General features: G+C 39.9%; 1 protein-coding gene across 1 annotated transcript in view; it reads right to left on the bottom strand.

The window, feature by feature from the left end:
- The window catches only part of timp2.L (TIMP metallopeptidase inhibitor 2 L homeolog), a 33,325-nt gene extending 24,393 nt beyond the window's left edge, over positions 1–8,932 (bottom strand). The window contains 1 exon segment of the mRNA NM_001094279.1: positions 8,682–8,932. Within this exon segment, the coding sequence (NP_001087748.1) occupies positions 8,682–8,817 (136 nt within the window). The 5' untranslated portion in view covers positions 8,818–8,932.
- Positions 8,933–13,196: the final 4,264 nt, after the last annotated feature.

The raw sequence follows: 13,196 nt of genomic DNA, 5'->3' as shown, positions 1-13,196 counted from the left end.
ATTTACAGAAGGGGAAGTGACTAACAATGGCAAAATTCGCCAGTGTTACAGTTTTCAGGGGCTTGCCGATTTACTAACAGACGCAGGCGTCATTTCGCTAGCCGTGATTTGCACTCTATCGCCAGGTGAATTTTTTCTCTGTCGAATGGACGTTACTCTGAAAATTCACTAAGATGCGTATTACTGAACGTTACCTCTTTCGCCAGACTTGACTTCGCCAGCTCAGACCAGAACAAGTGTATTGGAGTGCATAGATCTTCCTCATTCTTCTGTTACTTACATCATATTTTTTAGTGGAAAAGTTTCTAAGTATGAAAAATACTGGCATCTTTTCCTTTTTTTGAGTGGTAGCCTGCAAAAGTCCTTAAATTTTTTTTTGGGTAACCGGGTTCCCCCATTCATTTTCCAACATATGGAACATCAACAATACAGTGGGCTCATGTGTAGGCCATTATAACAACACTATTTTCTTTATTAAAGTTCCCCGCCATATGCAAATAAGCCTGAGCGAAGACCTCTAACGAAGTTGCGCTAGGCAGAATTAAATGCTAGCGCATCTTCGGGCATATTTATTATGCTGTGTAAAAAAACAGTGGCATAATATACCACACATCTCTAAGCTTTGCCATGTAAAAAGCGAGTAAAATGTTTACGCATTTTTTCTTAGGGGCATATTTATTATGCTGTGTAAAACAAAAATTTTTATACGGTGAAGCCTGGTGATCTGTTCTTTACCCCACATAATATATATAATATGCCCCTTATAGTGAGTTCTGCTGTTTTATACAGCATTATAAATATGCCCCTAAGCAATGTAAGATAACGGAGGCAAATCTGGTGTTCGCATGGCGTAAAATTATACACACCTTGAAAAATTCGCCATTTATTTGACAACGATTTTTACTTCGGTTTTTGTGCAAATTTAGTTTTACACAGCATAATAAATATGCCCCCTATAATCTTCTACTGAGACCTTGCATTGATATACCAAAATCTCCTATGGTTCTATGATCGAGGCATAAAATAGCCTGGGACAGCCCTGATGAAGGACAGGAGAAAGAAGCAGAGGCAATATTGCTTATTTAGCTCTGTGTGGCATACAGTAACTGAATCTACTTAAAGGAGCAGTTATGGAAACCAGATGTAATATCTCAGTTATTAAAGGGGACCCATCACCCAAAAAAAATATTCCTATTTTATCACATTAGTCAAGCAAAATTAACTTTAATTACACTATATAATTATTTTAATCTTGTTTCCTTTAGTCTGGGAATACAAAATTATAGCAAAGAAGCAGGAGCCATTTAGTGGACACTGGTATTAAGACAAGCCTTGTATCATCTCCGAATCTTGTTTGTGCACCAGAATGGGGGACCCGATGTCAATCCCCATGCCCTGGTTACATAATTAATCGGTGAAGGGAATGTGGGGAGAGCAGCGAAATGTAGGAAGTGCTGAATGGAAAGTGAAAGTAATAATTTATTGACAGCTGAAATTTTTAAATGAGCTTACAACAGCTATGAATGCTTTAATAAAAAATAGAAATTTGATTTCATGTTTAATTTGAAAAGGACTTTTATTATACCAATTTTTGTGTCTGGGTGACAGGTCCACTTTAAGAAGGACTGGCCAAGTTGCAATTGTTAACATTGGAGAAGAGGAAATTAGGCAGTTATTATTACTGTGTGTAATTTGGGCATCCATTCTGATGGATAGAGATGAATAGGGTTTCATTTAATTTTAAAGGAAGAAAAGCTGTGATATTGTGAAATTCTCTCCTTCAAGGGATTGTACAGGCTGATATATTAGATATCTTTAAGAAGGGGTTGGATGGCTTTTTTTAGCAAGTGAGGAAATACAGGGACATTGAAGATAGCTCATAGTACAAGTTGATCCAGGGACTGGTCCAATTGCTATCTTGGAGGCAGTAAGGAATTTTGGAAAGCCAGATGGAGTTTTTAGCATTCCTCTGGATCCACTAGCAATGAGACAGACTTACTTAGAAAACAGTTGAAACTGTTGTGAATTCAATCTCATCATACAATATGACTTTCTACTGTAAATGTAACTTCCTAACTCAAATGAGACAGAGATAGGGACATATGTTGCCTGTAACAGATATCGTAAGATATCGTAAGTCTATGACAGGTAATGGTATTCCCCACCAACCACTGTTTTCAGTGGCAGCCAGACCAAACCCATGATCTGTTCTAAGCTTGTACAAATTTAGTCCCCACCACATCCGCAGAAAGCCTATTCCAAGTGTTTATCAACCTTTCTGTAAAGAAGTTTCTTTCCTTGCTATATATGGGATTGTTTAAACTGGAAGACACTATTAAAGAGGACTTGATCACTATGTTAAATATATAAAGGGGGCAAAAAATAAACACTCTAATTTCTGAATCCGAAAAACTTCCATATCAGATGAAGGCATACCCCGAGATCTTATCCCGGAGCATACCCTTAGATTAGAAGAAAGATGGTTTCTTCTTATGACAAAATCGACTTAAAATATCAAATAAGGTAAACAAATAAAGACCAAACACGCTGTCATGATCGGCACCCAGAATCCAGAACCAATGCTAGGCTCCCTGGTCTCGTCTCTTACTTCTGCCTTTAACAGCCGCCTTTCACCTCGGAGGAGCCTTCGTTTAATTGGATGCCGCCAGGTCTTATAAAGAGAGGAGCCAAAGAGGGTTCTGGACGAGCAGAGGAGCACGATCGTTTAACAAAGTCTTTGGGCAGAAGGTCACAGTTAAAGGAATAGACATAAAGCGTAGTCAAACAGGTTCCTCACACATGCATGGAGTCGATGATTATCATCCTAATGACTTGTGGTTAGTGGACACTTCCCCTGGAAATAATGCATAACTAAAGAAAATGTTGTTCTAGTTGGTTTTCCATTCCAATATATATTAACTAAAAATCATCAGCATTAATTTGGAAATGTAATTGCAATTGATCTTGTATGTCTGCACTATTGGTGGTGACAATTGAAACAGTACAGCAGAAGCCAGCGGATCAACAGCCTTGTGAAGGAGCACACACAGCATTGTGATAAGCAGGAGTTTTGGCTGAAGGATAGCTGGTTTCTGTGACAGATCTAGCAATGCATAAACGGACTAACACTGCTTTCAGTTGTAATTGCATTTTTGAATACCTTTAAAACCACAGAAAATCTTTAGTTGCTTCGAATTACATTTTCTTTAGTTATAAAATGACATTTTGGGTGGTATACCTCTTTATTTAGTACACTAGCATTGCCTTATTTCTGAGCTTTCTGGATTAAGGAATAATAGATCTCGTACCTGTAACAGAAGCATGGATGGAGAAAACATATTCCTAACATTCTAATTTGTACCTCTTTGCATTGGCTTTCTGGGCCAGCCCCCCGCAGGTCCCAGCATGCCTTGTGTGCCCTGTGCAAGTGAAGGTGCCCTTGTGTGAGCTTGCACCTAAATACTCCACCAGTAGAAAATATGCCCTGTATGCATTTACCCCCAAGCTTTAATAAAGTCTGTTACAGATAGGGATGCACCGAATCCAGGATACGGTTCAGGATTTGACCTTTTTCAGCAGGATTCGGATTCAGCCGAATCCTTGTGTCTGGCCAAACCGAATCCTAAATTGCATATGTAAATTAAGGGCAGGTAGGGAAATCACGTGAGTTTTCTTTTGTTGTCTTTTATCGGGGATTCGGCAGAATCCCAAATAGTGGATTCAGTGCATCCCTAGTTACAGAGCAACTTTTTCCATTAAAGCATTAAATGTTGTGAGAAATATATCTCAGGTGCCTCTTAGTGCTCATTCAGCAAGTGCTTATTTTCACGGTCTGGCTCAGGGGGGTAAGGTCATAGGCCAGGCAGTAAGGACAGGGCCCCATTGCAGCCTGTGGTATCTGCCACTCCCCAACTTGTGTGTCTAAATGGAGTTCAAGTTATGGGATGGGTAGAGGGATGAATGAATAAAATGACATTCTCAGTGTATGTATTCATTTAATATATGTTTATTGCATGTTGGAACCTCCACAGCTCCTTGAAGTATCTGAACAGTTACTGTATGAGTCAACTTTAATTGACAGTTGAAAAATTAGCGAAAAGGGAATAAACAATCACATTTCACACTGTGATAATGTTGGTTAGGCCAGTGTCAGACTGGGACACCAGGGGCCCACCCAAAAACCTTTGACTAGGGGCCCACCAATTAATCTTAGACCAGGGACCCATTCTTAGTACTATTATTCTTCCTCTTCTCACTCAACCTCTATTCTCCTCTATTCTTTACATACTATAATCTATTATTCCATCTATTTAGCCTCCCTGTTCTCCTAGAAATAGGGAATGACCATGAAATAGGCCAAATGTCTAGCAGTATGAGGGACAAACAAGGGAAAGTTGTGCTCACCACTAATTTTTAAAAACATTAGGAGGGGGTGCAATGAGGCTGTGACCACAAAATACATATAGACAAATACAAGAGTCCTCTGCACTCAACCCATTATCAATATATTTAAGACAGAGACATTTTGTGCATACTGCTACTGAAAAATGCCTTACCCTTTAAACAAAACAGGGATTGTTTGTCCATATATTGCAATATATTTAAGCTGGCCAACTACGTCAAAGTCATCCCATATCTGGCCAGTCCTACGCTCAATTTTCATCTGATTCATTAAGAATTCAATTGCTTAATTATACATTTTACAAAGGGACTAAGTTTTACCTGCAACTTACTAGCTGCTTTCAAAGTAAAACTCCCAAACTTGGCTGCCCTTTTATTAGACACCAGTGGGATCACCTGACTATAGCTGGGAAGGGTGGGAGCTACAATACAGTATGAGGGCCTACTGACACCTGGGCCCACTGGGACTTTTCCTGGTATCCCGGTGGGCCAGTCCGACACTGGGTTAGGCCATTTATTTCCCCATTGCACACTGCCACATTACTGGTGAGTTTCTAACAGGAACTCCCTGATCTGTCCCCACTTCAGGATTCCTAGCACTTAAACGGTTAAGCAGATTTTCTCCACAAAGTGAGTCTGACTCATAGAGCTGCTTTTAGACCCTTATACAGTGCTGTGAATCTCCGAGCAAAAAGCGTACCCATGCTGAAAATCCTAGCAATGGAGGCACTCATCTCACATAAACATGTATACAGGGTTGGACTGACCCACCATGAAATGGGGAAAATACTGTCCCCAAATAGTTAATGCACTGCACCTCCAGTCTCTGCTTGCTTTTTGATCCGGCACTCACTGCAGTGAGCAACGACCCCCTGGAAACAGGGCTCTATAAATTATTGCACCCCCGGGGATCGTAAATGAACCCTTTTATATTTCACCTATGAGAAAGTATGCTAGTTCCCATGTAATCTAGGAATAACTCAATTGCATGTGCTACATTTAAAGCTGACTTGTTGTAGAATAGAAATAAAAAATAGTAACAGTTTAAACTGTACAAATGAAGTTTAATGTCACAAAATTAATATTGTTGCTCAGGTGTGTGGAAAAGACATCCCCTGTAACAAGGTTGTAATATCCAATTAAGATGCCAAGGGAAAGCCAATCCCAATAGAAATTTTGCCTAATTAAAAAAAACTAATTCTAAGCAACTTGCCAATATACATTTATTACAACATTTCAGTGATTAAAAAGTAACAACCAGGAGTTAATTAAATGCTGCTTTCAATAGCAATTGTGTTTACCAATAACTAAACAATGTTGCGAAAGTCAATAAAAAAAAATCAAAAACAGTCTGAGCCACCAGGGCAGAGAATAGAAAGGGACAGACAAACACTGCTTTCAATAGCAATAAATACACAAATAACTTAAAACAATAGATGCAACAGAATTGTAGGCAAAAAAATATTTTTGGGTTGACATGCCCTTTAAAATAACAGGAATCAAAACAATGTAATAAAAGGTACTAGGTTTGCCCAGGAGCAGTAACCCATGGCAACCAATCAGCAAGTAGGATTTACGAGTCACCTGTTTAAAAGCAAACTTCTTATTGGTTGCTATGGGTAACTTTTATTGCATATGGGGGTTGGTGAGGAGTTATAGATCTAAACATTAAAAACCAATATGGGGTAGAAATGCTGTATTACATATCCTGAACTTACTTCACCAGCCTAAAGTTTCAGAATCTATAGAACAGTTATGATACAGGCCTTCATAGTTAGATTTTGATGCAAATTGCAGCGGTTGTTCAGCCTTGTTTTTGACTTTGGTAGTCTATATATACAGTATATTGTGAGTCTGTCGCTAAGCTCAGGTAATTGACAGCATCACTGGGAATTAGCAGAAAAGAAAATGGGGAGCTACTGGGGCATCTTTGGGGACAGATCTTTACTGCTACAGGACTATGGTTTTCTTGTGCTGTACAGCATCTCTAAACATATTGGGCCCCCTCAAAGATCAATTTGGGGGTTATGGTGTCTCTGTCGCAGTTAAAAGTGAAAGATTTGGGTCTTACAGTCACTCAAATGTCCAGGCCTGAATCTCTTTACCGTTTGGACTGCTTACCATTAAGACCAAATACAGCCCATTGGTTATGAATGCTATGTAAACATGGCTCATTTACTAACCTTAGGCAAATCTCCACTGCAACAGAAACCCCTGGCAACCAAACAAATACTGTACATTTTATAATTCTTTCTGCATCTGGCTGAACAAAGCCAATTGGTTGCTATGGGTTACTGCCCAGATGCAACTTTGGCCAGTGTTAGTAAATGAGCCCAGCTGTCTGCATTTGCTTTGTTGGGATCCAGGAAAAAACTATTCAGCACTCAGGGCCCTAATTGACAGCACCACAGAATGTACAGTCTAAGGCAGGGAAAAAGGTTAATTGCTTATGTTTTACTATAAAAGCTTACAGATGGAGTTTTAAAGTGAGTTCCAAATATATGGTAGCTCAACCTTGAAACAAAGATAAATGAAAACACTGCTGTCTAAGCCATTCATCTATAGTTCTCCAGAAGTCTCACCCTATCTGGCTTTAAAGGGCACCTGTCACCCCACATTGTTATTGTTTTTACAGTGTTTTTTACTTGAATAACTGTATACGCTGTCACAAGACCTGATAGGTAAAAAATTCTTCCCAAAATGCTTTGCCATCAGCAGTAACTTACTAATGGGAAACATATGCAGCACTTTGTTTTCCAAAGTCACTTGAAGCTTCTTCTTGACAAATCTCTCCGAGTGCCCTTATTTAGCCAACAAGCTGTCTCTATTTGGAGACACCCTGAATGATTCTTTTTAACTCTCAAAATCTGAGGCAATTTCTGAGCTTTCACCCCAGAAATTAAAAAAAACGATAGCATTCTATGTTCTCTAGTGATACAGCAATTGACACAGTGGCCCCAGCAATATATGACACCGACAATACATTCTATGGTACAACTGGTTACTCTTTTATATATTTAAGATTTCTGTTATAAAGTAGAAGGTTGCTTTTGACTTTTGCACTCACTACATTCAACCATAGCATTCGATATTGACTAGTGATCCAGCCATTGACACAGTGGCACCAGCATTATATTTAACTGACGATACATCCTAACTGGTTGTTCTTTTTATATATTTAGGATTCCTGCAGTAAAGTACTACAGGGATGCTTTTGTGTTTTCTTTTTAGGCAAATGAAATGACAGTCACATGCGTACCAGGAAATTCACTCACAACTATAGCCTTTTTCGGTGTTAGACTCAGCCCTGTTTCCATGACTTTACACAACATTTTTAGGCACAAATATATCATTTTTATTATAATGAGTGTCCCTTTAAGATTTTTTTTTAATAAATAAATTACCAAAATGGTACATCATGTGATGAGCGCATCCCTAAAATTGATATTGAATAAAGTGACATCTAGTGGTAGAAAACAGGTGATAGTCACAGAAACATCATGGAGACATGTAAAAACAGCAGGGATTTGGCTTGCAGATGAGAAAAACTAATAGACGACATGATTTGAGATATCCATATAGAATGTAATAAAAGTCAATTAAGGTAAGAAATGAGCTAATCTTGGCCGATAATCAACAGAAAACAGTACCAGGGTCTTACACTGAGTCCAGATTTTATCATGCGTAGCAAAACTGATGTGCTAGATGTTGCTGAATTACAACACCCGTCATCCTGAGACATACAGATGGGCTGATCTATCCTATAGTGTTCTAAATTAAAGCCAGGTGGGTTATAGCATTGCAAAGCCACATATCATTCCTGTTGAGCATTGTCAATTCTATCAGACCGGGTCATTTCTTCTTTTTCCCAACCCAACGAGCATCATTATCACAATTCTAGCATGAACGATGGTGCGTCACTTAATTTCATTGCTGTTAGGAAGAAACAACCCAGACATAAAGAGCAACGGTCGCCGTTGCTTGAAGCACGGGGCAGTGCCAGCAAAGTGAAAAAGTTGGCAGCTAGGAGAAAGGTAAAGTGTTTAATCCGTCAACTGTCTGTGCTGGGAGGCCAGTATTGCAGCAGACATCTATGGACATTGCTGCCCAGGTCTCCCTGCGACAGGGTTGGACCAAAAAAATGGAGCCAATGACACCAACAGAAGCTACACTCACTGGGCCTGGAATCAACCTGACTGGCAACACTGCCACCTAACACAGCTGTAAAGCAATCAACATATAACATCTGTTAACACATCAGCAATTTTGAGAGGCCTTACCTATGTCTGCGTTACAGAAGGCCTGTTGAGGGTGCACTGGTGAGCAACTGCAGGCTTCAGAAAGCTTCTGTGATGGCCATATCAACACAAGCATAGCAAGAGGGAGCAGAAGGCTGGGAACTGGAGCTGCCAGCATTTTCCAAGGCGTTTGCACAGCTAGCGTTGGTGTTGGAATGTCAATGTGCTGCAAACCGCTAGCTCGGATTAGCTAATGTTCCAAAGTACGTCTCTTCTGTGAGCTTGCCTGTGTGTGCACTCAGACTCCTCCTCCTGGGCTGTCAGCCACAGGATACAGAGTGGGTTGGGGGAGATGCTAGGGATGTGAATGCAAGGGAGACAAGGTCAGGCTCTTTAACACGTGTCACATTGATGAGGACTAATATGTGTCCCAGAGAAAACAAAGTACTTGACTTGTGTGGTCCCTGCCATTCTGTAGGCCAGGCTTTGGTCTGCCAGAGGGGAAAGTTGCAATGGCATGCTCTGGCAAAACACTTGAGCTCTGAGCATGGCCCCACTCTCCCCCCCCCTCCCCTTCCTCAGGCAGCAGAACAATAGGTGAAGGGGCTCAGAGTTGCCAGAGGAGGGAAACTTAAGGGTGGGCTTGGGTGGGGAGACTTAAGGAAAGGCAACTTTGCATCAGGCTAAACTTCACTTTCAGTTCTATTTCAGAGCTTACCAGAGCTTGCTAAACGCTAAAGACAAGTAAAGTTCCTTGCTTGTTTTATGTGGGGGATTTGCTTGTAGATTTGGGTGAAAGGCTTGGAGTTGCTTTTAAGCAGATGTGTATTGTATCAATGGTCTTATTTACCAGCTAACTAGGACTTTATTTTTTTTCTTTATTCACTTTTGGCTTCTTTGGAGAGTTTGTTGTAAACTTCCAGTTCGTGTCGAAATGACATACATTTCACAGTGCTTCACTGTATTACAAACAGGAAACCTGATTTAACAAATACCTGTTGCCTAAGAAATAAGGGTTAGAGGACCTTGCTCAACTGAGCAGCAACTGAACCGTTTACTCCTGACCAATACACACAGAAAAGCAGAAGTGATATACATTATAGATAGTGTGCATAGACTTATGTTTGCTCTGTATACAGGGTATTTGCTATCAATAATATAATTTTGATATAATTCATAATATTATAATATATAATTTTCTTAATATAATTGTATAATTATATATATAATGTATGTGTATATAGGTATAATGCATATAATATATAATATAATTTAGTATAATATATAATTAATTTATTATGTGTGTGTGTGTATATATATATATATATATATATATATATATATATATATATATATATATATATATTATGTGAATATAATATATATATATATATATATATATATATTTATTTATATAATATCATGTTTATATAGAATGCTTAATGTAATATATTGGTAATACACATATGGGACCTATTATCCAGAACAGGATAAGGGATCTTTCCGTGATTTCAATCTTATACCTTTCATACCTTAAGTTAGTCTACATAAAATTATTGTTAATATTCAAATAAAATCCAATAGGATTGTTTTGCCTCTGATCAGGATTAATTATATCTTAGTTGAGATCAAGTACAAGATACTGCTTTATTATATCAGAGAAAGAAAAATTAAAGTTTAAAAATCAGAATTATTTGATTGAAATGGAGTCTATGGGAGACTGATTCCCACAATTCAGAGCTTTCTGTATTCGGGTTTCCAGGTAACAGATCCCATACGTGTATTATATGTAAAGGATGAGCACCAGGGTTAACATACTTAAAACACAGCAACATAGCGTTTGATAACAAAAACAAACTGGTTTGTCTTCCTTGTCTCATCTTTTACATACTCAATCTTTAAATGGTTACCATCCCTGCAGGAAGTCTGTTCCTTGTACTTTTTCAAAGAACTGTTCCCTTAAGGTGGCCAAACGAGCGGGTCTTTCCCCGATATGCCACTAAAAGCATAGCTAAATCGGGGGTAATTCGAACGTTCGGCCTTATGGCTCCGACGGGTCGGTCGGGTAAAAATCAAACCTTCCCGATCGATATCGTGGCCGGATATCGATCGGGAAGACCCGTCGGAAGCCCCCATACACGGGCAGATAAGCTGTCAAATTGGTCCAAACGACCGATATCGGCAGCTTTATCTGCCCGTGTATGCCCACCATTACAGTTTTCCTCCCTCCAGTTTTATAGTGTCCCCTGGTGTCTGCGGTATGTAATAAATACATTGAAAAGCTTAAGATTTTTGTCTAATGACTGTTAAAGTAAAATTTTTGAATATCTTGATATTTTAGCTGTCAATTCTGCTGCTTCATTCTGAAGCTTATCTGTCTGTGTATGGGGCACTCTAATGAGCCTACATCTGACTGATTGGACAGGTTTAAAAATGTTGTCAGAGTAATGACCACATCCAGGGCTAGACTGGAAGTGAAAAGCAGCCCACATATAAACGTGCGAGCTCTGCCAGGGTCCCATTACAAGTTAAATATAAAAAGCTTGGAGGCCAGGGTCACCCCTACAAGTAAAATAAAACATAGGTGGTCAGGGTTATGGTTGACAGATACATTAGATAGCTTCAAGAAAGGATTGGATGCCATTTTAGCAAGTGAGGAAATAAAGGTTACTGAAAATAGTTCTTAGCACAAGTTGATCCAGGGACTAGTCCAATGTGATTTTGTAGTCAAAAAAGTTGCATCTGAGGCAAATTGGAGAGGCTTCAGATGAACGGGGTCACTCCTTCCTGATAAACTAGCAGTAATGCAGTTCTCATTTAGACCAAAAGCTCTAATGAACGTGTGTCTTTTTCAACCTATGTTACTATGCTATATTGCTTGGGCCCTGTGTTCTATAATACTAGGGCTGCTCTGTCATGAAATCGAGGCAATGTATTAAAGATGTGCGGGCCGACCCAGGACCCCCAGGTTTACCCGCTGGTTGGGCGGGTTAGGCTGACCTCACTCACTGCACCCTTTGTGACCTTAAGCTGGCCATAGACACAAAGATCCGATCGTTAGATGATTCGAACAATTGGATGTCCCCATCTCCCGACCTGCCACTAACCTTCAGTTAAAAAAGAACAGATCAGCCGATGTTAGAACATGACAAGTTACCTGCCGCTCCATCTCCCTGCTGATGGCTTCTCATCTGACCGGGGAGACTTTCTCTGCGTACCAGGGAGCGTGTCTTCTACCGAAGGCCTAGTGAGGGGTTTGTTAGAGGGCAGGATGGAGGATCTCCCAGAGGGAAGCCCACCACCGTCCCTTCTATAGCACAAGCGCAGTACTGGTATTCGCCATTTTTTATTTCTGGCTTCCACACGGGCTGCAGGTAGGGTCAGGGGAACAATGGGGGAGGGGGAGAAACAGGGGACCCCACAGGGATGCAAGTGTGGCGCCCCCTAGAGACTTGCATCTAATCCAGCCCTCGCATCATTCACTGCACTTCAACTACAGCTCTCGGCTTCTGCCGGCAATCTCCCACTGAAGATCGGCAGATCGGCAGTACACACAAAGATATTATCGGCAGCCGACAGAAAATTTCTAACCTGTCTGATCGGCATGGCACGACAATCAGTTGATATAGACACCAAGCAGACAATACAGAAAAGGAGCAGAGGGTCAGTAGACCATGTGATGACAAAATGCATGTATAAAAAGTCCAGCACAATTAGTGCAATGATGCATGAAATTATGTATGTCTTGGTGCATGTGCTGAGAAAAGTGCAAATGTGCTTTACAGTCCCACAATTCAAATATCTACAAGCAAAAATGACAATGGCCATTGACATATTTGTGCAAGTACAATAGCTCTTGTGAACAGGGCCCTCTTAGCCTATTTTAATTCTGTAAACCTTGTACATAATGTAAGATGTTTGTTTAAATAAACAGTGATAATGAACTGCTTTCTGCAATTGGACGGATACTTTACCGGCAGAGAGAGAGATACCGCGGACACCACACCACGCACTGATGGTGTTATAAGTACACTTGGTAAATATTTCACTTGCACCTAAAAAAGGTCGAGGTGGATAACACCGATAAATGTGTGAATTTAAGCACAAGGAGGTGTGATCCCAGAAAAGAACGCTACACTATTATTGTCTTGTTTTTCTCCCTTTTCTCTTTTTTCGAGGATCGGCCAGTGACACACCTTGGATTTTGACTTTTTTGAAGGTTTGAGAGAGCCTTATCTTGTTGCTGGATTGGAGAACTCGCTTGGTTTTGAGACTTTGGTTTTCAATATTTAGTGATAATGAATGTGACAGCTAATAGCATTTGTTCCCACAAAGCAACAAGAAACTGTTTCAGAGAGGAAAGGCCAAAAGTACATTCAGGAACTACACCAGTGGAAACCTGGAGCATGGACAGTAGGTACAGGTATGGGACCTGTTATCCAGAATGCTCGGGACCTGGGGTTTTCTGGATAACAGATATTTTCAGAATTTGGTTTGTCAGAACCATAAGTCTACTAGAAAATCTTGTAAACATTAAATAAACGGTTTTATATCCAA

Source organism: Xenopus laevis, chromosome 9_10L (assembly GCF_017654675.1).
Source record: "Xenopus laevis strain J_2021 chromosome 9_10L, Xenopus_laevis_v10.1, whole genome shotgun sequence".
NCBI lineage: Eukaryota > Metazoa > Chordata > Amphibia > Anura > Pipidae > Xenopus > Xenopus laevis.
Note: the sequence above shows the minus strand (reverse complement) of the source record. Positions and strands in the feature narration are given on the sequence as shown.